Below are 25173 nucleotides of genomic sequence, written 5' to 3'. Positions count from 1 at the left end.
CATATGAAATCAAACCCTACCCCATCTGATATCAAGCCCCACCCTATCTGATATCAAGCTCCACCCCATCGAAAATTCCCTTCTCTTGAAGACACACCGCATCAGATTTACAACAAGCTCCACCGCACACCCCATCCCCTTTGAAACAGAGTCATCGCACAACCCATCTCTGCAAACCACGAAACCTCATCGCACAACCTATCTGTGAAAACCCAACCCATCTCTAAAACAGAGCCATCACACCCCCACAGCCAACCCCAAATGCCTCACCCCGTCGCAAACTACCATCTCCTCAGCCATCTCAAGCATTCATCACGAATTTGTCAAGTTTTCACAAAATCCTTCGAAAAGCCAAGGTTTCATTTCAATTTTGATTTCTATATTTACGTTTCTAAGTGTTGATTAAGCCTATGTTTGATTTCACTTTTGAAAAACCAAAGTCTAATTTTAATTTTTGATTTAAACTTGGTGGGTGTATAGTTCGAACCTGGTTTTGCGAAACTGGATTTTATTTTCGGTGGATTACCACCGAAATGGTTACATTGCTTCAGTGGTAGTCCACCGAATTTGAACATGATCTGTACATTTTACTTTCGGTGGGTTACCACCGAAATTGTTACCTTGTTTCGGTAGTAGTCCACCGAATTTGTTTCTAATTTTCAGGAGATTCCCACCGAATGTATTTCAGTTTTTCAGTGGTATTACAGAATATGTGCTTTTTTGATGATAGTCCACCGAATTTGTTTCGTTTTGTGATCATCTACGAATACGTTCTTGAGTGTGTACTTAATATTGTTTATTTTTAGATATGAAGATGACTCGTAGACGTACTACGAGGCTTCATCATCTCCACTGAATAGACAGCGTCCCACGGCCTCAACGAGAAGACAGAGAACGGCTTCCCCAGATCACTTTGAGGATAATACAGAGGTTGAAGATGTAGCTCCTACTCATGTGCCCATGTGTAATTGTCTTCATTCTCGGCATTCATATACACATACGCATCAGAGAATGTCATATTAGTATATGTCACCCCCACAATTTGCAATAATGAAAAATGATACATATTAGTCTTATAGGTGCAATCCATGATAAATACATGTGGAAATGCATGCAAAATATCAATATTAATGGGGTGCATCCAAAATAGGTCAGTTAAAATATCACCAGAAGTCCTATGCCACTCAATATAATTGTGTTCGGATAACTTAGTAAGCAATTGTTGCATTTGGGTTCTCCTAGCAAATTCTTTGGTTCTATTTCGGATCCTAGCATTGTACATTGTCTTCATAGTTGAAACATTCATTGCATCTCTATCTTTAAGGGTGACCAAAATATCTCTGAGTTTCACCAAACTCTTAGACATGTCCACCAACAAGGGATTCTCCTCTTCATAAAGTCGCCCCATAAATGAATGACCTTGAAAATACTCTGAAATAAGATGGTTGTATACTCCACAAACCTCCTCTAACTTTCGATCATCCCCATCACCAATATTGATACCTTTTAACAAGAATGGGCATCCACATTTCTTGGTACCAGTGTCCCTAGCACATTTTTTCATATCACTATTTGCATCCAACCTTATATCAGTTGTCTCACTAGACTTGCAAGACTTATAGTTACCATTCCTCTCACAAGCAAGTATTACACGAGGTCTCCTCTTGCTCTCACCTCCATAATCAGACCTTTTAATTACAATGATAATATTATTCATTTTTCCTTGTGCACGAGCCTATCTAAGTAATGCATCTCTAGTATTGAATATTTACACATAAAACTCATATTATTTAAAAATAAAATTTGAAATATTAATGCCACGTTAATGATACTAAAAAGGATTTCGGACAATAATTACTGAATAAGTTGTGAATTGATCACTATAGTCTATTACATTATGTTCCCACATTGTTACCTTCAGTAGAGGCGTCACCTTGTTTTTGTTCCTTCAATAGGAGTAAGATCAAAATAGCTTGCATTAAATTTGTGGTCGGCAATAAGTTACTGAAAAAATAAATAAATTTCGGTTGGATGCCACTGAAATGCAGGTAAATGTTTGGTAGTGAACCACTGAACTACATTCCATGTTACAGTGGATCTCCACCGAATATTAAGTTCATGACTGGTCAAACCCAACCAAAAAAGGTGCAATGTTTCTGTGGCATCCCACCGAATTTACATCGCATTCGATCTGATGTGTTGAACGCAACCAACAACCATTATGAAATACTAAACTTGCAAAATGCCAAAAAATAAACTCGTACCTCATTCGAAGCCTCTCTAACTTCAATCTCACCATTCATGAATAAATACAATATATTTTTTCACCAATATAAACGTATAAATCTAGGGTTTAAGGTTTAGGAACATGATAGTTTGAGAAAAAAGTCAAATTAGGGTTACAGGAATATATGTGGGGTGTAGTGAGCAATTTAATTTTTAATTTTTAATTTTTTTGTCCTTAACGGTAATTGTGTACAAGGGTAAAATAGGTTATTCATGTTTAAAATTAGTATGGGGTGTAAAGAACAAATAATGGGGTGCCAATAAAATCTCTCTAATATCATATTTTCCTTACTATCCCAATAATAAACCACTGAAAGAAAAGAAAAAAAAACATCGTAAAAACAATCTAAAATGTGTCTTTTGTTTTTTTGGGTAAAATAAGGCTTTTTCAAAAATTAAATTCAAACCCAAAAGCCCAGTTGGAGAAAAGAAACAGAACCAAAAGCTTAATCATGAGGCAATTAAATGAATGAAGTGTATTTTAATAAATAAAATTAGAAAAATAAAAACTAGTATTTTACATGATGTGGTATATACACATCAGCTGCCACATCATGTGGTATAAAATTGTGATATAAAAAATGTGGTAAGACTAGTATTATTCTTATTGTTATGTCAAACTCAAATGCAACAAAAAAGCCGTCCTGGTGAGATAGAGAAGAAACAATCAAAACCCAAATCTTAACCAAAATCAAGGCATCAAAACCAAAACTTATTAGAGCCTAGAAGAAGAAGAAGAAGAAGAAACAATCAAAACCCAAATCTTAACCAAAATCAAGACATCAAAACTGTGAGTGATAGACAAAGAGAATAAGTAGGAGAAGTAGGAGATAAGAAGAGGTATATTATATAATGTATTTATTAATTTTAAAATTAATATATTCTGATAGACTGAGAGAATAAGTAGGAGATAAGAAAAGGTATATTATATAATGTATTTATTAATTTTAAAATTAATATATGATATTGGGCATGGTTCGGGGATGGAGATACAAGTACCATCCCCAGCCTATACTCGTTGGGGATTTTTAAAATTCGAGGGTTCTCGTACAAGATCCTCATTTTGCTATGAAATTTCCACTGTTAGGGCTGAGGACTAGACCCAACGAGGATTTTTGTCATCAAGCTTGAGGCTCGAGAAAGATTTTGGAACAAGTTCGGAAGCTAAAGATTTTGGTTCGAGACTTGAAATTAGGGTTTGGAGGCTAAATTCCATTTTTGGAATACTAAAATAATTTTCTATGATTTTGAAATAATTGAAACTATTTTTAAAATATATTCAGAAATTAAAAATAGTTTTAAGGTCCGTAAAATTATTTAAGATAAATAAATATAATTATTTAGTATTTATTCACTAAATATTATCGTCATTAATATACCGCTGGTTAATTACCAAAAAATTGTTATTTTATTGATCTGGAAAAATAAAAGTTTCCTCTATTCTTTTGTTCAATACGGAAAAGAAAAAATAAATAAATAAAAACAAGTCATCGTTTATATCTTGCTCTCTATGTTGCTCTGCGCATTTGACCCAAAAAAAAAATGTTACTCTGCGCATAGAGACTTGATTTTTCTGATGACATTTGGTAAGACAGGAGAAGTGATGAGTTCTGCAGAGCTGGCAGCATTCTGCAGAGCTGGCAGCATCCAAATAACGCTCTCCACTCTCTAATGGTCGAAATTCTGCGGTGCGTTCAATAACCATTTCTCTCTCTCCATCAGATCGAATTCCTCCAGCATCGCGCAATAACAAAGGAGATCTCATGGAATCACCTGGTCATCTACTTCAGTCTTCAATAATCTTTGATGTGATTTATCGCTTTTCAATTTTGAATGTGATCTTGATTATTTATTTTGATTTTCAACTTGCATATTCTTCTCGATTGTATATGCATCTCCATGTATATGTAGTGGTGTTGCAAGATTATATACTCTTAGTTTTCATTCTTGCTTACAAGCTTATTTCTTCTTCCTGTGTTTGGGGCATTTCAAATTGGAAAATACTTCAGCCTGATACACACACATGTATATGTAAACTTAAACATCTCAACACTGTGAATCTTGTATTTTAAATTGAAATTGAAATCTGATTTTTGGTCTTGCATAAGCCATAAATGCGAATAGTTGTTTTTCACTTGTTAGAGAATATCTGGGTTTGTTTAAATATCATATACACACACTTTTATGTTCTCTTTCTTTACAAGATTGCTTATGTTTCTGTTTTTATTTTACATGCTTATACTTATGGTGTTTCTTTCAGGTGGTGGTACAAGGGGGACATCTGTTATAGTTGTGACATTGGATACTGGTGAAGTGTATATAATTGTGAGCTTGTCTTCTAGGCTTGACACTCAGGTCATACATGTTGATCCCACAACTGGTGCACTTCGCTACAATGCGAAGCCAGGATTTGATGTCTTCAAATCCGAAAAGGAAGCTTTGGATTACATTACAAATGGGTCGCACTGGTTGCTTAAGAGTACAACTTATGCTCATGCAATATTGGGTTATGCTGCTTTGGGCAGCTTTGGGATGCTTCTTGTGGCTACCAAGTTGACTGCTAGTGTTCCAAATTTGCCAGGTGGAGGGTGTGTGTATACAGTGACTGAGAGCCAATGGATCAAGATTTCACTTCAGAATCCACAACCACAAGGGAAAGGAGAAGTAAAGAATGTTAATGAATTGACTGATCTTGATATTGATGGGAAACACTACTTTTGTGATGCAAGGGACATCACTAGGCCATTTCCTAGCCGTATGTGCTTGCATGAGCCTGATGATGAATTCGTTTGGAATGCCTGGTTCTCGATGCCTTTCAAAAACATTGGGCTGCCACAGCATTGTGTGACACTTCTGCAGGTTTTGCTTCATTCTTGGTATCTTCAAATTGATGCTCATGTGACTCTTATCTTCTTTCACCTGAAGTTTATTTTTTAACCATCTGATTTCTAAGCCTACTGCCTCAAATTATTGATGCTGATTTGTTCAAGTCTATGCATTATATGTTCATTGTAGCCAATTGTTTCCAATCTGCTTTCACATATACTTATATTTCTATGCAGCTCTGTGAGTATATATTATTACTACTGATTTTTGTTAGTTTGGTTAGGAGTTTTGTTGTTTTACCAAAATTTCTTTTTATTACAGTTTTCTTCCTGCTTTCTGATCACAGTTTTATACCAGCACTACAATTATAAGAAATTAAATTGTGGTTAAGATCTTAAGATAGCATATGGAATTATGTGGTTAGATGTGAAGTTAACCTGTTCATACTGTTCTCTTACTTGATATTAATGTGTAGGGTTTTGCAGAATGTCGAAGTTTTGGAACCTTAGGGAAACTAGAAGGGATTGTCGCTCTCATAGCTCGTCGTAGCAGGCTGCATCCTGGTACTCGATACTTGGCTAGGGGACTAAATTCATGTTTTAGCACAGGTAACATGACACTTTGAAGTTATTAACAAATCTCAAGTTTTTCTTCTTCAAAACGTACCCATGGTTGTGGCATTTTTTCATTAACTACAGCATGGTTCCTCAAAATATTGAGAACAGAAAGTAATATAGAAAAAACAACATATGAATTTTTTTGTTTATTCAAATTTTTGATCCATGTTATTTCGTTTTCATTTGGTTTGTATACTTTTGTTTTTGTTTTGCTTATTTAGTCATAAGAATGTACTTTCTGAATACAGATTATTCTCCTCTTACTTCTTTATGTTTTAATTGAATTTTTCATACTTACAAAGAATGTGAGTCTGACAGGAAATGAAGTGGAGTGTGAGCAAATTGTGTGGGTCCCTAGAAGGGCTGGTGAAACTGTTCCTTTTAACATATACGTATGGCGACGGGGCACAATTCCAATCTGGTGGGGTGCAGAGTTAAAGATAACTGCTGCAGAAGCAGAAATATACGTTTCAGATCGCGATCCTTATAAAGGGAGTTCTGAGTACTACCAGAGGTTGAGTAAACGGTATGATGCACGAAATTTAGATGTAGCTGTTGGCGGGAGTCAGAATAGAAAAGCATTGGTTCCAATTGTCTGCATCAACTTGCTTAGGAATGGAGAAGGAAAATCGGAATGTATTTTAGTTCAGCATTTTGAAGAATCTTTAAACTACATCAGGTCAACAGGAAAACTTCCGTATACCCGAATTCATTTAATAAATTATGATTGGCATGCCAGTATAAAGTTAAAAGGTGAACAGCAAACCATCGAAGGATTATGGAAACATTTAAAAGCACCCACTGTTTCTATAGGCATTTCTGAAGGAGATTTTTTGCCTTCACGAGAAAGAATTAAGGAATGCAGAGGAGAAATTATCTGCAATGATGACTTTAAAGGTGCCTTCTGCTTAAGATCACATCAAAATGGTGTGATACGTTTCAACTGTGCTGATTCTTTGGATAGGACAAATGCTGCAAGTTATTTTGGCTCCCTCCAGGTTTTTGTGGAGCAGTGCAGGCGGCTTGGTATATCACTTGATAGTGATTTGGCATATGGTTATCAATCAATGACTAATTATGGTGGCTATATTGCTCCTTTGCCACCAGGCTGGGAGAAGAGATCTGATGCAGTAACAGGGAAAACATTTTATATTGATCACAATACTAGGACCACAACATGGATGCATCCATGTCCTGATAAGCCTTGGAAGAGATTTGATATGGCATTTGAGGAGTTCAAGAGGACAACAATTTTACCACCAGTATCCCAGCTTGCTGATCTTTTTCTGCTTGCGGGTGATATTCATGCAACACTTTATACTGGTTCTAAAGCTATGCATAGCCAAATCCTCAGCATTTTCAACGAAGATGCAGGAAAGTATAAACAATTTTCTGCAGCACAGAATATGAAAATCACTTTGCAGAGGAGATATAAAAATGCAGTTGTAGACAGCTCTCGTCAAAAGCAACTGGAAATGTTCCTTGGAATGAGACTATTCAAGCATCTTCCATCAGTTTCTTTTCACCCTCTTAATGTATGTTATTCTGAGACTTGTCTGGATCAATTGTAGTGATAATAATTTCATTTATATCTCTATGCTTCTTTTTGAGCTTGGCGCATCTAGCAAGTTGCAACTACAGCTCTTAACTTGCATAGATTAACTGGCAAGTTTTTTTATTCTAAGTTTGCATAACTCTTTAAGGGTTGTCACATGGTACGGAGTCACCAGCTGCATATCAGAAGGCCTTTTGGTTACTTGTAACACTCAGCAGAGGATTTTTATCTGTTTAGGAAACACTCCAATGATTCCAGTTTTGGCATTGGATTTAAACTGCAGACTGATGACTGTTCACAAAGTGTTGGCTTTCCCTGGAAAGTTCCTTTCAGTCTTGGTTTTAGAGCTGAGCATATTTAATATTTAACTTGACCTTTGCATTTTGAATTTCAGTTTTCATTTGTTTTCCTGTATACTATCATAGAGTTAGGTCTCTCAACTTAGCATTATGCATGCTGATATTGCAGGTAGTCTCTCGACCATCCGGTTTCTTTCTTAAGCCAGTTGCTAACATGTTTCCAAGTTCCAATGGTGGAGCCAGTCTTCTGAGTTTCAAGAGAAAAGATCTAGTCTGGGTACTTTTCTTTTCAGTTTTCATTGCGTGGAACATTGGACTGTACCATAATGGTCTTTTCTGGTGAATCCTTTTATGTTTCTTCATTTAAATTATTTTCTATGAATTTACCAATTCTTATTTGGAATAGTTTTTGTGACACAGGTTTGCCCACAGGCTGCAGACGTGATTGAACTTTTTATCTATCTAGGTGAACCTTGCCATGTTTGTCAGCTTCTTCTCACTATATCCCATGGTGCAGATGATTCAACCTATCCGTCAACAGTTGATGTAAGGACGGGACGCTCTTTAGATGGGCTAAAACTGGTCTTGGAGGTCTGTAATCTTTCTTCCACTTCACCTACAACTTTAATTTTCTCTGAACTTGATTTTAATGTAGAATTGATTGTCCCAGGTATCTAGCTAAAATAGGATGAGGATCCTTTTAGTTCCTATGTAATGTAATGACTAACAACTAGATTAAGCTATGAATTGCAAGGGCGTCACCTAGTTCCTAAAACTAAACTATGTAAAATAAAAAAGAAATTCATGGCTCTGGTTCGGTTTTTTTTTTTAGTTTCTTGTACTCTTGTGCATAACGGGGGAATCTACTTGTGGGAAGTTAATATAATTTCTCCTATAGTTTCTAATCTTTTATTGGATTCTGATGACAGGGTGCGTCAATACCTCAGTGTGTAAATGGAACAAACCTTTTGATACCCTTACCAGGGCTAATTAGTCCAGAGGATATGGCTGTAACTGGAGCTGGTGCACGCCTTCATGCTCAAGATACATCTACCCTTCCATTACTGTATGATTTTGAAGAACTGGAAGGAGAACTTGACTTTCTTACTCGTGTAGTTGCCCTTACATTTTATCCTGCTGTCTCTGGAAGAAGCCCTATCACTCTTGGTGAGGTAGAAAGCAACTTCTGGAATTATTAATTGATATGTCATTGTCATTGTCTTTGGTTCACGACCATTCCATTAGTTATTTGAGCTCTGAATGGTAGCTCTAGCTTGGTTGAAGCTTAGGCCTTTTGGTTTTTTTGGCATGTATGAGGATCCATGAATGTTGCAAATTTGCAATTAAATCTATTCTCTATATGTGTGCATGTATTATCTTATGTTCTGTTTCTGGTTGACTTTTGCTCAATCTCATATTTATTAGGTTTGATCCTTGTATGCATTCAGTCTTGTGGCAAATATTCTTAGTCCATAACTTTTCAAAACTCTGATGTGGAAGAGTCTACTAATTTATCTTAGTCCAGTATTCTAATGGGATGTGGTTTTGCAAAAACTGCTAGTGGATGATAATTCTTTTCTGAATTTGTTTCTAGATAGAAGTCCTTGGAGTTTCTCTTCCTTGGAGGGGTGTATTTACTAACGAAGGCCCTGGTGCAACATTACCTGAACATACTAAAAAAATTCAGAATGAAACCAATCCTTTCTCTTCTGGGTTAGATACGAATCCATTTTCCGGTGCTTCTTCTAATGAAAATGTGCCACCACCAGTGCAACCAAGTGCATCTGGCAACAATTTGGTTGACCTATTGACTGGAGAGGTCATGCTTTCAGAACACGTTGCTCAGCCAGTGATAGGAAATACTGAGGACAAGGGAGGTGACTTGCTTGATTTCTTGGACCAAGCTGTTGTTGAATATCATGGTGCTGAAACTGATCATAAATTCCCTTCATCGCATGATGGAAGGTCTTCAGATAGCAGTTCCCAGAAGTATATTGATTGTTTGAAATCCTGTGCTGGGCCACGTATGGTATGATACTAACTCTTCTGTTATTTCCTTGAACCACTATGCTATATCGTGCTTTATCCTTATAAATTATGTTCAAGGAAGTCCTTTGAAATCCTTCTCTTCAAAAGCATTTAATCAATTTAATTTTTAAAATCTCATATACAATGTTTCCATGCCTTGACTCAATCTCTTTGTTGAGTTTATTGTGTTTCAATGTCAGTATCCGATCACTTTTTTTCATTTGAAATTTATTTCTATCACTTCTGGCTTTACATCCATAATTTTTAAGTCTTTGCATTTGTTGGCAGTATAGATATCAAGTAAGCTTTTTATGACACTCTGCACCCTTTCTCCATCTCACTCCAATGCCACTTCAGCTAAAGCTTGTAAGCTTGACCACTGTGCATATCTATCTCCAATAGCATTCCAAACCACACCCCTCCCTCACCACTCTCCTCACCAACACCCCCACACCCCCCGCCCCCTTTTTATTCTCCCTCCTCAGGATAACCCTCACTTTTTCCATCTTCATAAATTGCTTCTTAGACCCTTTCACGTTCCAAGTAGCTAAGCCTCTTGAAGTGTGACTTTATATTATTTCAATGCATCGGCCTAGCTTGTTGACCAAAACATCCCTAAAGGTCAAACAAGGTTCCTACTTTGACGGATTAGGTCAGCCCAACGCAGTCTATTGACGACCTCTATTGTTTGCAGGAAAGAAAACTAGACTTCATGGGAGCTATGAAACTTGAAATTGAACGCCTCCGGCTGAACATTTCTGCTGCTGAAAGGGATACAGCTTTATTATCAATAGGAACTGATCCTGCTACTATAAACCCTAATGTTTTACTTGATGAACGATACATGGGAAGATTGTGCAGAGTTGCAAACTCCCTTGCACTGCTTGGACAAGCTTCCTTGGAAGACAAAATTACATCTGCTGTTGCTCTTGAGACTACTGATGATAATGTGATAGATTTCTGGAATATAACTAGATTTGGGGAGTGCTGTTATGGTGGCACGTGTGAGGTGCGTGCTGAAACTAATGCACCTACACGCGCCTCCTTTATGGAATCATCAGCAGGAGTTCCTCCGTCTGTCTTGTTATGTTCCCAATGTGAAAGGAAAGTTTGTAAAGTTTGTTGTGCTGGGAGAGGGGCCCTTCTGGTTGCAGGCTATGGCTCAAGGGAGGCCAATGGTGTGGTAAGTCAGGGGGGATCAAGCCATGGTTTCCAGGTTGATGTATCCACAAATCGTTCAGTAGTGCTGGATGGTGTTATTTGCAAAAGATGCTGCAATGATATTGTGCTTGATGCATTGATCTTGGACTACGTCAGAGTCTTGATTAGCATGAGGAGAAGTGCCCGTGCAGATTCTGCTGCGCATGAGGCCTTGAACCAGGTGATTGGATTTTCGTTAAAGAATTCTCTTTCTGAAAGGAAGCATTCTTCTGATAGACAGGGAGCTATTAAAGTTCAGCAACAATTACTTGACGGAGAGGAATCCCTAGCTGAGTTTCCGTTCGCCAGCTTTTTACACTCGGTAATGTTTTGGCATATATTACGCTCTTGTTTCAGGCTTCCCACAGCAGATTTGTGTCTTATTGCTATGTCTATGTGCTTTCTGGATTATATATTGTTGTTGTTACCACTGTAGGTTGAAACGGCGGCCGATTCAGCACCTTTCTTGTCATTGCTTGCTCCTCTTGATTGTGGACCACGACATTCATACTGGAAAGCTCCTCCTAGTGCCACCTCTGTTGAATTTATTATTGTTCTTGGTAGCCTTTCTGATGTTGGTGGGGTTGTTTTGCTTCTTAGTCCATGTGGTTATTCTGAGGCTGATGCTCCCACCGTAAGTTGTCCTCTATACACTCTCTTATCTATTGAAATTTGGTAAATGAAAAGTCATCAGTTTTTGATATGTTTCCCTTATAATAGGCTTACTGTGACTTAATAGTGAATAATCCTCTTAAAATAATTTTGAAATGCCAAATGTGTCAGAAATCTTGCTTTGTAGTAGATTGTTGCTTTTGCTCCTAAATTTATTTAGCAACGACAGATTGTTAAATTTTGCAACTTTTTATGCTGCACCTTCATTGCTTTCTGTACATTCTATTTTGACTAATTCACTCCTGTTGTTAGTACAGGTTCAGATCTGGGCCAGCAATAAAATACACAAGGAAGAAAGGTCATGCATGGGAAAATGGGATGTGCAGTCCCAGATCATGTCTTCCTCTGACTATTATGGACCAGAAAAGTTGGTTAGAGAAGACGAAGTACCTAGGCATGTGAAGTTTGAATTCAGGAATCCAGTTAGATGCCGCATTCTTTGGATAACATTACGTCTTCAGCGACCTGGTTCTAGTTCTCTTAATTTGGGGAACTTGAATCTGTTGTCTCTTGACGAAAATCCATTTGCAGAAGTAACTCGGCGCGCCTCTTTTGGAGGAGAAGTTGACAGAGACCCCTGTATTCATGCCAGAAGGATACTGGTAGTAGGAAGCCCGGTAAATAAAGAGATGGCAGATACATCAGCACAAGGCTCAGATCAGATGAATTTGAAAGGCTGGCTGGAGAGAGCTCCACCACTAAATAGATTTAGGGTAACATATCATGCTTAGCTGCTTTATTCAATCAAAACTCTTGCTTCCTTATTGAATTTGTATCATGGGCAAATTCATTTTTTGTCATTTTTTGTTCTTCCAGGTTCCGATTGAGGCTGAGAGGCTGTTGGACAATGATATTGTTTTGGAACAATATTTATCTCCTGCTTCACCTTTGCTTGCTGGATTTCGTCTTGATGCTTTTGGTGCAATAAAGCCTCTGGTTACCCATTCACCCTCTTCAAATGCGCATATCTGGGATATGTCAGCAAGACTTGTAGATGAGAGACACATCTCTCCAGCCGTGCTTCATATACAAGTATCTGTTGTCCAGGTACTCACTAGACCTGCTTTATTGTTATGCTATTGGTGAGGGTGAAGGGGGGTTAGGTAGGGTATTTCCATGTGGCTCAATTAGCCCAATGGGTATGAAGACGTTAATATGCACATCCACATCAGTTTAGCGAAATTTGTATCATATATCATATTGGAAAATCAATATTGTATATGATAAGTTTCTTTCTGTGATAACTTGGGTGAATTTCAAAGTCCATTTGAACTTATTGGAGACAATAATTATTACAGGAACCCCACAGCTTGTTAACGATTGCAGAATATCGGTTGCCAGAGGCTAAGGCTGGAACACCTATGTACTTTGATTTCCCCCGAGAGATACAAACCCGTAGAATCACATTTAAACTCCTTGGAGATATTACAGCATTTGCAGATGACCCAACAGAACAGGATGATCCCAGTTCTAGAGTTCTACCAGTGGCAGCAGGCTTGTCACTGTCCAATAGAATCAAGTTGTATTACTATGCTGATCCATACGAACTTGGAAAATGGGCAAGCCTTTCAGCAGTTTGAATTATAGTGTTGCTGTAGCAGGGAGGGAGGGGGGCAAAGAAAGGGGTTTTGGGTCTTGAGGATTGATTTTTGATCGATTTTGTGGCTGTGTATTCTTCTTCAATTTGTTTTCATTTTTTCCTTCTTGTAATGTTATTATATTATCATTCATTGATGTAATAATATCAGTAGTGTTGTTTATCTTTTTCGTTGAGATAAGATCATCGGTAGTGTTAGGGAATCAGAAACACGTGTGTCTCTATTGTGCAAGTCTGGTGAGATTATGTTATGTTGTTCAAAACCAAGTCTTTAGTGTGTATTTGGAGCCAAAGAACCTTGTAAACTGACTTGTTTGGTTGAGCTAATTAGTTGATGTGATTCGATTGTGGCATTTTCTAATGTTTCTCTTTTCTTTCCTTTTTTAATCAAATCTTGAATGTAAGATAAAAGGTTTCGGATACGAACGACATTTTAGCAGGCGAAGAAGAACAAACTCGTTCATTTCCGTTAGGCCAAAAGAGATGAGTGAATTTGTGACACTTAGCGCGGGGCTTCTTCTAGCATTGTCAATACCAATGCTTTCATGGGTGGATGTCATGTCAGTGGGGGTGGCACTGTAGTAGCTGGCCAAGGTCCTCTTGCCCTTGTTCTTCATCTTCATTTTCCGGCCATCGATTTAAATCTATGACAAGAATCTTGTTTTCAGTTTGCTTACCTATGTATGTTCTGATTAATTATGTTATTATCTGTTCCTATTATAAATTAAGACTGGACGGACACACAATAATTGTAGATGAGATATTCAACAAGAACATGTATATAAACAAGAAGAAAAGATGACATATATATATATATATATATTGTCTTGTTTGTACACATACAACCAGTGACAGTCGACAGGGAGGGTTCCCACTTCATTGGTGTTGTTTCATTTATTTAATTACTTTAAAATATAGGGTACTGTCAGGCAAGCTTGCATAGTCTTGCCTAATCAATAATAGTATAAATGAAATCAAAGACCACAGAAGTTGTTAACACAAACCCTGTAGTTTTGACCGAGCTGTGAGGCCAGATACTGAAGATGGTTCAATGGCTTATATCGTAAAGGGTGTTGATCATCGATGAGCTCCTCCGGCACACTTATGGTTCCACTGTGAAATGTCGACAGCAACACCGAGTATCTCACTTCCTTGTCGCTCATCATCACTCGATGCACGCAAGGTTTTATTCTGTCATTGCTCCACACCTGGAAGCCATCGCCGGTCATGAATATAAACGAATTAGGCGATACATCAAAAGGAACCCAGTCACCGTTTGCAATCTTCACCTCCAAGCCATTGACATGATTCTGATGAATTATGGTGGTGAGGTTCATGTCGGTGTGCTCAGGAAGCGCCATGTGCTCCTCACCTGCTGCTCCTGCTCCATCATATTTGTGCAGTCGCAGTACATAATCAGTTGCTCCAATATGACTCTCGCACCATTTGTTGTCCACGCCGTAGTGTTCAAATATCATTCTCGTCACAGTCTCATCTAGCCTCACCACCACTTTCGCATACCCATCAGCACTTTCACTACGTATATTATTATCAATTCATTAATTAACTAAACCAAGATTAACATGCATGTAATTAATCCTCTAATTCCAACAACTTACGAGAAGTTAGGATGATTTCCATTGGGCCAAAAGAGGTTGGCGAAGTTGTGAATTGCTTGAGGGTTTGTTGGATCATCGATCCCCAAGCCTTCATGGACGTCATTAGGGGAATGGTAGCCGCGGAAAGGCTTGTCATAAGTGTTTTGCAGTTTGATTTCTTTTGGGAAACCAAACAGCTCGTCTAAGCTCCCAAAGATTTTGTTGTACTCGTCAGCATCAGCATCTGACAGTGTTGCTACAAAACAGCCGTACTCTTCCAGTGCCTGGCAGACTTGCGCCCGCGCTTCCACCCAACAACTACTACTACTAGTACTAGTAGTACTACTTGTATGGTTGATTATCTTGGAAAAATCTACAACCGGAATCTTGGCCTCCTGTGTATTTCTCTCGGTAACACCCATATTTCCTGTACCGGCTGATTGATCGATCAATTTCCCTAATTAAATTTCTCATCACTTTTTGTACTCTTAAGGCCGCCCAGACTAGCCACCACATTTGACTTCAATTAGTCGATATTTGACTTTTATGCCCAATTCAGTTGCTCAGCGTTGATTGTAGCCTTGTTTGGGAGAGCTTCTGATAGCGTTTTCTAGGTCATAGAAGTGGTTCTTAGAAAAGCACCGTACTTTTCGCATGGGCATGTGATGAAGTGAATAAATTATTGTAGGTATTGAAATAGAGCTCAATTAAGATTTCTTATTATTAGGATATAAACATTATAATTACTTTCATTAAATTGAATTAATGAAGCTAATTGGGGGGTTTTTCTTTTTATTATTATTTTAATTAATGAAGGCCTAATGTATTTTTATATCCAATAGGGCCACGGGCTCATATGATATGCCCGCACGAAAATATTAAGTTTTAGCCAGAGACTAACCCAAATTCATATAGCCTCTTTCTTTGCCAGAGGCCTAATGTGTGTGACCCAAAACATTGTTTGGTCCCCGAACTAGCGGTCCAACTTAAAGGGTTCAAATGAGTGAAATGCCCCTACATACCTTTTTGTAAAGACCAAAAAACCTTAAACGACTCATCTAATCGCACCCGTCCATCACACCACAAAACCCTACTAAACCACACATCAGTCCACAGCCGTTGATCCTAAAATCCATCAGGGAAGCTCACTATATAAAACGCCAGCCTCTCAGTCCAAACCCTAGCCGAGTCTCTCTCTCACTTCCCCTTGTTTCGTTCGGCAGCTGATCCTCTGCAATGGTGAGTTTCCTCACGTGTGCTCTGTTTCCTCCATCCCAAATACACACTCTGTACCTGTTCATTTCGTTCCGTTTGAAATCTTAGTAGTAATTATTTGATGTACGGCTACTCTGGAATTTGGCTAAGTAGGTGCATTTTGCAATCTATGAACGGCGCTGGGCTTTAGTTCATTTTAGCGAATGATATGTGTTTCTTATTTCCTTTTGGTTCAGTTGAATTCTGGGCTTTAATATTTGATTCTTCATTCATCGCTGTATATAATGAAGACGTATGTTGTGTTTTTCAGTTTCAACTTGTGTATACATTTTTATGATTAAATTTATATATAAACTATTTTTTTTAATTTATTATGGGCATAATTTCTTCTTGTTACCTTTGGTAGGTAATGTTTTTTTCTATCTCAGTCAATTAGATCTGTCTGCATTGTAGAATCATTCACTTAAAAACACTGTGATTTGGGTTGGCAATGACCTGATGTTTATACATTATTTTCAAGGGAATTAAAAAGTTTGTTCAATTATTCGTTGTAGGCCTTCGTCAAAGCTCAAAAGTCCAAGGCCTACTACAAGCGGTTTCAAGTCAAGTACAAGAGAAGGCGAGGTATTTATTTCGTGTTTCATGGTAAATGGTCTTGACATTTTTGTCATATTTTGTGCGCATGATAATTTTATTTTCTATTATTGTCCGCAGAGGGAAAGACTGATTACCGAGCCAGAATTAGGCTCATTAACCAAGACAAAAACAAGTACAACACACCCAAGTATCGGTTTGTTGTGAGATTTGTATCCTGAAAATTGTCTGCCAACTTATGCGCTTTTGGGTCTTGTTTTTCATTTTATATTTGTCTTTTACAGGTACCTTCTCCAGGTACCGAGTTAAATTTTAAATGGGCATTTATTTAATTATTGTTTATTGGTGATCTTAATTTTTTTTCCATTATCTATGTTTTCAAACTTAACTTGGTTGTTAGACCAACAAGGATATTGTTGCCCAAATTTTATCTGCCAGCATTGCTGGCGATTTGGTTCTTGCTGCAGCCTATGCCCATGAGCTGCCAAGCTATGGACTTGAAGTCGGCCTCACAAACTATGCGGCAGGTATTTTGACCATTGTCTTTTACTAGATTAATCCATTCTGGCTCCTTGCTTGAGTTCAGCTTGTGGGGGTCGTAACGGTATATTTTATGATCAGCTTACTGCACTGGTCTTCTCTTGGCTCGTCGTGTCTTGAAGAAGCTTGAGATGGATGATGAATATGAGGGCAATGTTGAGGTAGTATGAATTGATTATCATCATCTCTGTTGCCTTATCTCAAAGGAAATCCCTTCATTTCCCTCTTGCTTATGTGATTGTATTTTTAAAATTTATGTGGTATTCCAGGCTACCGGTGAGGACTATTCTGTGGAGCCAGCTGAGAGCAGAAGGCCATTCCGTGCTCTTCTTGATGTTGGCTTGATTAGGACAACCACTGGAAATCGTGTGTTTGGTGCCTTGAAGGTAAGGTAGCAGATTATGATTTTAGGTTCTGAGCTGTTTTTGCGATGACGAGAATCAAGTTTTTGTTTTTGATTTTTTTTGTCCAAATTTATTATAATGCATGAGGTTTGCATAGTTCTGTTGTGTTCATGGTGTGCCCTCTTGCTTATGCTTTTCTGGTGGTACCATGGAGATTAATTTTTTTAATAACCAAATACAGGGTGCGTTGGATGGTGGATTGGATATCCCACACAGTGAGAAGAGATTTGCTGGTTTCTCCAAGGATAGCAAGCAGCTTGACCCTGAGGTGCATCGCAAGTATATCTATGGCGGTCATGTTGCTGCATACATGAGGGTGAGAGTTGAAAGTTCATATCATGCATGCCCATTTCACTTTTCTGGTGAAAAGCATGGATATTTTTGGCTCAAATTCTTAAGTGTTTGTTTTCTAGACCTTGATTGAGAATGAGTTGAGGAAAAGAGTTGAGAAGTCAGGTTATGCATGCCCATTTTACTTTACTGGCCATAGGACATCATAATTGCTTGCTTAAACTTGTATTTGTCTGTTTTTTAGACTTTGATGGAGGATGAGCCCGAGAAATATCAGACTCACTTCAGTGACTATATCAAGAAAGGAATTGAAGCAGATAACATTGAGGCCGTGTACAAGAAAGTTCATGCTGCCATCCGTGCTGATCCTACAGCAAAGAAGATTGAAAAGCAACCTCCCAAAGAACATAAGAGGTAAAAATGGATTTTGTTTAATGTTTCACAGTTATGGATGTGTTTATATGGATCATAGTTTCAGTGTCTGCATGGTATGATCAGTTGCTTATGCGTTCAAATTTATTAATCATTTGAAGGATTGAATATTGGAAAGTTGCTTGCCCTTGTATACTTTATTTTGCTGTACTTCAATGGTACAAGTATATACCACCAATACAAAATCATTATAGGTGTTGGTGAGCATTATAGCGTCAAATCATTTTAGTTATTGGTAGGCTAAAGTGTTGAATCATTTTGGATCCTTATTTTTTGTGTTTGAATAAAGTGTGTTTGAAACTGGTTCTATCACATCCAACCAAATTTGCTTTTTCGGGTAACAGGTACAACCTCAAGAAGCTTACATATGAGGAAAGGAAGAACAAGTTGATTGAGCGATTGAATGCCTTTAACTCAGCTGCTCAAGACCACGATGATGATGAGTGAAACTATTAATTGGGATGCGAGATCTAGTTTGTTTCCCCTTAGGACATCTTTTTGAACTATCGGCCATAATATCTATATTCTCTTTATATATTTTAGACGTTTGGATAATGTTCTTGTTTGGAGGTTCAAGCCAGAAATCCGACTAAAGTTTTGACGATGTTATTTAAGTTTTCGTGTTGGCTTTGCTACCTGGAGTATTATTTTTGTGTTGGTTTGCTTATTTTCAAACAGTGGTTTTCCTAATAGGAAGTGTCCATTAGGTTAACGGGAATGAAAAAAATAGGGGAATGAAATTATGATGGGCTCCTAAGTAAAGAGTAATATTTCCCCCAAGGAATAAGCGTAGAACCTATTTTGTAAGGTCAATCCAACTTACTGGTGGTGACTGTCTTCTTGAAAGGGGTGCCTCCATTAATTCTATCTAATCTCATTTGTTTTGGATTTCTAATGAAATTACAAGACGAAAAGGTTATGAAGTTCAAGTAAGACGGAATCTGTCTGTAATTTCATTAGAAGGGAATATGATATCCAAATTTTGGCATCAGCATTCAGCAGCAATTGGGACGAATGGCATATGCAATTGATGCGTTTGTAAGTCAGAAATAAATCATCAGCCAGCTTAGCTTAGAGACGGTTGGAGGCGAGGAGGAAGGGGGTCCACAACAAGTGAACCTTATCTAGTGCCAGCCAATAGACTTGTATGCTAAAAGCTTGAAAATCCAAACAAGTCTACTCGCAACACACGCTCACAATTGGATCTCTTCAAAAATTCGAGTACCCTGACCTGACCTGAGTGAGCACCCAGTGAGATAGAGATAGAGATAGAGAGGCTATGGCTCATTCACTAGCCTCACCACCACCACAACCACCGCCCGCTACCGCAACAACAACTAAGAACAACTCCTGTTTCCAATATTGTGTGGGTTTCCAGAAAGTCAGGGCTTGCTATCATCAAGTATCAGACGGTGCCAATGCCAATGCCCATGCCCGCAATAACAGACTTGTTATCAACAGCCGCAGGTTGGTCGGTTACTATTTGATTCATTATTCTCTCCATTCAACTATGTATATGTATGTGTTTATTATGTGAGGTGAGGTCATGAAATGCTGCAACTTGGAGACTTGAAACACACGATGATGGTATGTGTGTGTGTGTGCAGGAGTTTGGGATTGGGTTTGGCTGGTGCACTTATCAGCTTCAATGTGAGTGACCCAAGTCCGATTGCAAATGCGGCAGCCAGACGGCCTCCACCGCCTCCAGCAGAGGAGAAGGAGAGAAAGGACCCCAATGTGAGTGGAGTTTTAGCCAAAGTACTGGCCAGCAAAAAGAGGAAGGAAGCCTTGAAAGAATCCGTGGCAAAGCTAAGAGACAAGGGGAAGCTCATTGAACAACCATCCCAATCCCAACCCTAGTTTCTTTCTTTCTCTCTCTTCTTTTTCAAGGACCAAAGGAATGAAGAAGAGGGTTTTGTCCCTTCATTGTTGTGTATGCTCTTCCAGTATTATTATTGGACAGGCTTTCATTCGCATTTTTGTCTTGTCTTGTTAGTGCCACTGCCAGCCAAACCAACTTGTTGCTGCTGCTGGTATATGACATATCATATGTAATCTAATCAGGGTCTTTTTCATTCATCAAATTGGATCATCTTCTTAAATACCATCTCCAAGACATTTTTTTATTGGCCAGTTGTAGTTGACAAGGTTTTCCAAACTTGAAAAATTAAAAGATGGATGGTTCACCTTCAGAATTCCCCAAGCAAATTCAACACTAGTCTAGTTCCAATTTCCAGAGAGAGAGAGAGAGAGAGAGAGAGAGAGAGAGAGAGAGAGAGAGAAGAGTTTTGAAATTCCACAAAATACGACTGAATATGCAAACCGACATCTCTGCAAAATCCATCTTAACTTAACAATGGTGCTTTCTTTCGTTGTCTGCTTCAACTGAGGACCACTTTTCTCTGTTTGTTCAAATAGAACTTACTGCTTTTAATTCAAAACCTTCATCCACTAAGATTACTTCTTTTCCCTTTTTCTCTCTGCCACAAGTTTGAAGCATACGACTCAAATGGTTCCGTTGTTTCGGGAGATAAATCAAAGGAGGTCTTTGACTAAATTTTTTTATCATCTTCTGTGACTTACCAAGTTACCATGATAAAGCTTTCTCGCGTCTTTGTGGGAGGATTTCTCTCTAAGCAAGCTATCATTCACCATTAGATCTCAATTTATCGTACTAATTCTGTGTATGTAGCTACGTTTTTGGTTGTTAATTTCAAGTTTTAGCTCGAGTCACGCAGGAATATAATACTCAGAGCATTCTTCTAGCAATTATTTGTTTTCATTCTTTTGCATTTCTTCAGAAACTGTCCTTTTGTCTTCCAAGAATTTGCAAGGATAATGATATGCTCATTTGATCTCACATTGCAGCTCTCTCCAAGGGAAATCTCAAATCTAAAACATCACATTGAAATTTGATAGCAGACATGGCAATTTGATGTACAATACATTTTCTCATTCCACCCAATATCTCTTTTGATTCGTTAAGCAAAGGAACACATTGGGTGTTTGGGAATCAAGAAAGAAAACACTTGGACACGTCTTCATTTCAGTCTAAAACATCAAGGATAAGAAGGTCTTTTTGCCACGGTAAAAGGACTATAAGTTAACCATCGGGACCCGCCTTGAGCCATTCATAAGGCCGACTTCGTGCCCTCATTTAGTATCTATTCTGGTTTTCCAATCTAGGCCGAGGGGCTAGGTTTCTTCAGACAATCAGGGCCCAAGGTTAAGATTTCTCTAGAAATTCAAGGCTCGAGTTTATGATTTGCTAGAGAAAATTTTGCTTCTGTCTTGTTCTAGGAATTCGTTTTTACATTCGCAACTATGTCGACGATGCTAGCTTCCTGAGAATTACGACACAGTTTGGGTTTAGGGCTTTTCGATGGCTAAGGTGAACGAATCGGCTTCGCAGGCCACCGTCAATGGAGACAATGCACTCACGAGATCTACGATGTCGTCCATCGGGGTGAGCGTCGTTACCCTATCTTTTTGTATGCACATTTTCCCTGTATTAATTCTAGGGTTTTTTTGTTTAGATAGGAAGAGGATGTGTTTTGCTTAGGGAAACACACGGAGAATGTACGAGATATCGATGGTGCCGTCCGAGGGTTCCTCATTCTTGGCGTGACGATAGACTTGTGTTAATAATGGTGAGCATTTTTGCCCTATTCCTCTGTTCGCACCTTTTTCTTGTATTAATTCTAGGGTTCCTTTGCATGATAGAAGAACGCTTAGGGTTTCACCACGTGCGGTGATACCTGATTGGCTTTAAATCTACTAGTTGTAGAAATAATAGCATTTAAACAATAAATGAGGTTTATGGAGTGGAGTCGAATTAGGGTTCTTCAATGTAGGTGTGCATCAGATGCATTTTTTAAAGATTTGGGATCACAGAGAGCAGAGAACGTTATTCTGATCACCAACTTCATGTCCTCCCTTATTTTGAGGACAAGAAATTGGTGCTGAAAAGGGAGAGCATAAATGAGTTTTCCTTTTCTATTTTTCTGTTTATATTTCCGACTTTCTCTCGATCGAGAGTTAGAAAAATGGGGAAAAAATAGAAAAACCATTTTTACATTATCTACATCTCAAGTATAGTTAAATTTCTGCTGAGTCCAAATTTAAGTTTCTTTGAGGTCATTGTACAAACTATGTATTTTTTAAAGAGGTTTTGATTTTGCATTTTCTTTTGTAACTTGTGTTTGAAAAAACGTATGAATCTGGAAGTTTCAAGGAAAGTCACTTTCTAAATCCTTTATTGCGAAGGATGCTCCAAGAAATTTCTCATACAGGCACGTTTATTTTATACTACCACCATTTGTTCCTGTTTCTTTACAATTTGTAGAATGATCTTATGTCTGCTCTTTAAGTGAGCTGCCCTTTAAGCCTTATGATAGTTTCTTATGTTGTAAACTTTAAAGCATAACAAGATGTGGTACTTCTGTAGAATTTTGTGACAAGCCCGTGGGAAGGAAAAGAGAAGCCTTAGTAAAAGGACCTTCATCCTTCCATTCATATTTTTCCTCTCTCACTCACACACACACATGCAGACAGTGACATTTCAATACATATAGGACTCTGTAAAAATATTCAATTTATCATTTAAGATTAAATCATACCATTATTTATATAGGATATTATTAACCCTGCTTCCCTTAAGCATTTCATTCAACTTCCTAGAGTTTGTTAGGGGCAACTGAAGAACCTTTGGGTTTGAGTTATTCAAATAGATCCTATCTTATGTGGCGCCAATGGGTAACCCATTGCCTGTCCCTACCTGCTTTACAAGTGGCGCCACAACACAGGGACAAGTATGATTTCTTTGCATTGCAGGCTCCAAAATATAGCAAGGAATTCTTCATGGGGTCTTGGACACACCCAATCTGCAATCTGGGTTTGATACTTTTAACTTTCTCCTATCACAAATTACGTTAAACCTTCTATATGATAGAATTTTACCACTCATCTTTAGGGCTGTAGTACTAAATGGACAATGCTGACTTTCATGATTTGCTGAGATCTGTATCTGTGGTCTTCTTCTTTTGTGTGTCCATGTGTGAATGCTCAAACGTCCGGTTTCATATGTGACGCACATCAAACCTTAGTTGATTGCATAACATGAATTTATAGTAATATATTTTATTAATTTCCAAACATGATTTTGATAAGTCATGGGTGATGAGAAGACTGTCTTTTGCAGCACTGGATTAATTCTTAATGATGTCAAAATACTTTTTTCTAACTAACTGAGGGTTATCCGCTTTCCTTTACTATTTGCCCTTTTTTAACGTCTTTAGACTTGTAAACTGACTGTCATTGCAGGGATATGTGAGTTGCAGAATCATGGTCATATTCTCATCAGTGGAACATTAGTATGTTGCAGTATATTCCTCAGTTTGATGTCAAATTTCTTCAAATAGAATTAAAGGTTTTATAAAAACTGACATTTTTTTAAGTAGGGGGTTAAATTTTGGCTATTTTTTATATAATCTCCTCCAAAGGAGATGTCAAATCAGCAGAAAAAATAATAGAAAACCCACTCAACCAAATAGCTTTAAGCCCACATGGATTGGCGTTCTTGTTCAAAAACTAAAAAATGACGCCCGCTGCTTTTGGTGTCTTGTTTGTACTTTACGTAATCTCATGGGTCGTTTTATGGCCATAAAAGCCCATCCTTGTTTTTGACCCCAAAAGAGAAAAAAGAGACAGAGATAGACTCTGGATTAACTAGGCATGGGCGAAGAAAACTGTTAAAAAATGGGTTTTACCAATCGTGAATAGCTTTGGACTCACTGATCTGACGAGAGAGACAGAGAATTGGGCCAAGGAATGAGCCATAAACGTCCGAATAAGACCACCTAACAGCCCATGAACAACAAAATTGGGCCAATTAATGAGCCATGAACGATTAAAAAGGCCCACTGGAAAACCCATACAAGGAAGGGCCATTGAACTAAAAAAGGGGCCCCACGAATGGCCACTAAACGACGAAAATTGGCCCAATCATTGACCCCTAAAAGACAAAATAGACCCAATCAGTGGCCACTAAACGACAAAAATAGGCCCAATGAAGGACCGCTAAAAGACAAAATAAGCACAAAAATGGGAAATACGAAGGACCGCTAAAAGACAAAATAGGCCCAATGATGGCCACTAAACGACAAAATTTGGCCCAGTGAAGCACTGCTAAAAGACAAAATAGACCTGATGGCCACTAAACGACAAAAAATAGTACCGCCAAAAGACAAAATAGGCCCAAAAAGGCACACTAAAAGACAAAATTGGCCCAATTAGGGCCATCAACGACAAAATAGGCCCATTAAAGAGCCCGAAAACGAAAAAAGGTCATGGGCCTATTTTGTCGTTTATTGTCCCCGGCCTATTTTGTCTTTTGGTGGTCCTTCATTGGGCTAGGGTTTGTCGTTTAGTGTACCTCATTGGGCCTATTTTGTCGTTTAGTGAAACATTTCCTGGGCCTATTTTGTCGTTTGGTAGTCCACAAATGGTCTAGTTTTTGTCGTTTAGTGGACCTCATTGGGGCTATGTTTTGTCGTTTAGTGTACTTCATTGGGCCTATTTTGTCGTTTAGTGCTCCATTTTGGGCCCCTTTGTCTTTTAGCGGCCCTTAAAATGGTCTAGTTTTTGTCGTTTAGTGGACCTCATTGGGCTATGTTTTGTCGTTTAGTGTACTTCATTGGGCCTATTTTGTCGTTTAGTGCTCCATTTTGGGCCCCTTTGTCTTTTAGCGGCCCTTAAAATGGTCTAGTTTTTGTCGTTTAGTGGACCTCATTGGGCCTATTTTGTCTTGTAGTGTACCTTCCTTGGGCTTGTTTTGCCGTTTAGTGCTCCATTTTCTGGGCCTATTTTGTCTTTTAGCGGTCCTTAAATGGTTTAGTTTTTGTCGTTTAGTGCACTTCATTGGGCCTATTTTGTCGTTTAGTGATCCATTATGGGCCTATTTTGTCTTTTAGCGGCCCAAAAATGGTCTAGTTTTTGTCGTTTAGTGGATGTCATTGGGC

The 25173-nt window shown here is 38.3% G+C and overlaps 5 protein-coding genes and 1 long non-coding RNA gene across 8 annotated transcripts; 4 read left to right on the top strand and 2 right to left on the bottom strand.

Annotated features, from left to right (window-relative positions):
* Positions 1–946: 946 nt before the first annotated feature.
* On the bottom strand, positions 947–1717 carry LOC148914477 (uncharacterized). Its single transcript, XM_089042653.1, has one exon. It carries the CDS (start codon positions 1715–1717, stop codon positions 947–949), a length of 771 nt encoding a protein of 256 aa, XP_088898779.1.
* Positions 1718–3789: 2072 nt separating this feature from the next.
* On the top strand, positions 3790–13433 carry SAC9 (sacI homology domain-containing protein / WW domain-containing protein). Of its 2 annotated transcripts, none has more exons than XM_008244816.2 (13): positions 3790–4062; positions 4547–5145; positions 5588–5720; positions 6048–7264; positions 7753–7860; positions 8004–8174; positions 8513–8755; positions 9178–9612; positions 10306–11133; positions 11248–11445; positions 11741–12196; positions 12300–12530; positions 12782–13433. In XM_008244816.2, the coding sequence occupies exons 1-13, from the start codon at positions 4050–4052 to the stop codon at positions 13061–13063; spliced, it is 4914 nt and encodes a 1637-aa protein (XP_008243038.2). In that variant the 5' UTR covers positions 3790–4049; the 3' UTR covers positions 13064–13433. The 2 variants fall into 2 exon arrangements, with proteins under 2 accessions (XP_008243038.2, XP_088899022.1); XM_089042896.1 differs by having other exon boundaries at positions 3793–4062; positions 8513–8750; positions 9182–9612.
* A 429-nt stretch (positions 13434–13862) lies between these two features.
* On the bottom strand, positions 13863–15192 carry LOC103341310 (putative 2-oxoglutarate-dependent dioxygenase AOP1). Its single transcript, XM_008244817.3, has 2 exons — positions 14700–15192; positions 13863–14616 (listed from the first exon to the last, which is right to left on the bottom strand). The coding sequence occupies exons 1-2, from the start codon at positions 15098–15100 to the stop codon at positions 14055–14057; spliced, it is 963 nt and encodes a 320-aa protein (XP_008243039.2). The 5' UTR covers positions 15101–15192; the 3' UTR covers positions 13863–14054.
* A 605-nt stretch (positions 15193–15797) lies between these two features.
* LOC103341311 (large ribosomal subunit protein uL18) lies at positions 15798–18789 on the top strand. Its single transcript, XM_008244818.3, has 9 exons — positions 15798–15917; positions 16448–16517; positions 16608–16699; positions 16888–17014; positions 17109–17188; positions 17297–17413; positions 17613–17747; positions 17967–18136; positions 18499–18789. The coding sequence occupies exons 1-9, from the start codon at positions 15915–15917 to the stop codon at positions 18599–18601; spliced, it is 897 nt and encodes a 298-aa protein (XP_008243040.1). The 5' UTR covers positions 15798–15914; the 3' UTR covers positions 18602–18789.
* A 510-nt stretch (positions 18790–19299) lies between these two features.
* LOC103341312 (uncharacterized) lies at positions 19300–20256 on the top strand. The gene is made up of 2 exons (XM_008244819.3): positions 19300–19621; positions 19762–20256. The coding sequence occupies exons 1-2, from the start codon at positions 19434–19436 to the stop codon at positions 20012–20014; spliced, it is 441 nt and encodes a 146-aa protein (XP_008243041.2). The 5' UTR covers positions 19300–19433; the 3' UTR covers positions 20015–20256.
* A 1020-nt stretch (positions 20257–21276) lies between these two features.
* Positions 21277–23609, top strand: LOC103341313 (uncharacterized). 2 transcript variants are annotated; one of them, XR_016122979.1, is made up of 2 exons: positions 21277–21620; positions 21695–23609. It is a non-coding gene; the product is annotated as an uncharacterized LOC103341313 (long non-coding RNA). The 2 variants fall into 2 exon arrangements; XR_016122978.1 differs by having other exon boundaries at positions 21691–23609.
* The last annotated feature ends 1564 nt before the right edge of the window (positions 23610–25173 follow it).

The sequence above is a fragment of the Prunus mume genome, linkage group LG8, assembly GCF_029339155.1.
Source record: "Prunus mume cultivar Tortuosa linkage group LG8, ASM2933915v1, whole genome shotgun sequence".
Lineage (NCBI taxonomy): Eukaryota > Viridiplantae > Streptophyta > Magnoliopsida > Rosales > Rosaceae > Prunus > Prunus mume.
This window is presented reverse-complemented; position numbering and strand designations above follow the sequence as displayed.

Coding starts and splice junctions, on each gene's coding strand:
- LOC103341310 (XM_008244817.3), bottom strand. CDS start 15,100: ATGGGTGTTACCGAGAGAAATACACAGGAGGCCAAGATTCCGGTTGTA. Junction 14,617..14,699: donor GGAAATCATCCTAACTTCTC/GTAAGTTGTTGG, acceptor TAATATACGTAG/TGAAAGTGCTGATGGGTATG.
- LOC103341311 (XM_008244818.3), top strand. Junction 16,700..16,887: donor ATCGGTTTGTTGTGAGATTT/GTATCCTGAAAA, acceptor CTTGGTTGTTAG/ACCAACAAGGATATTGTTGC. Junction 17,414..17,612: donor GTGTGTTTGGTGCCTTGAAG/GTAAGGTAGCAG, acceptor AACCAAATACAG/GGTGCGTTGGATGGTGGATT.
- SAC9 (XM_008244816.2), top strand. Junction 5,721..6,047: donor AAATTCATGTTTTAGCACAG/GTAACATGACAC, acceptor TGAGTCTGACAG/GAAATGAAGTGGAGTGTGAG. Junction 7,265..7,752: donor TTTCTTTTCACCCTCTTAAT/GTATGTTATTCT, acceptor CTGATATTGCAG/GTAGTCTCTCGACCATCCGG.
- LOC103341312 (XM_008244819.3), top strand. CDS start 19,434: ATGGCTCATTCACTAGCCTCACCACCACCACAACCACCGCCCGCTACC. Junction 19,622..19,761: donor CTTGTTATCAACAGCCGCAG/GTTGGTCGGTTA, acceptor GTGTGTGTGCAG/GAGTTTGGGATTGGGTTTGG.
- LOC148914477 (XM_089042653.1), bottom strand. CDS start 1,717: ATGAATAATATTATCATTGTAATTAAAAGGTCTGATTATGGAGGTGAG.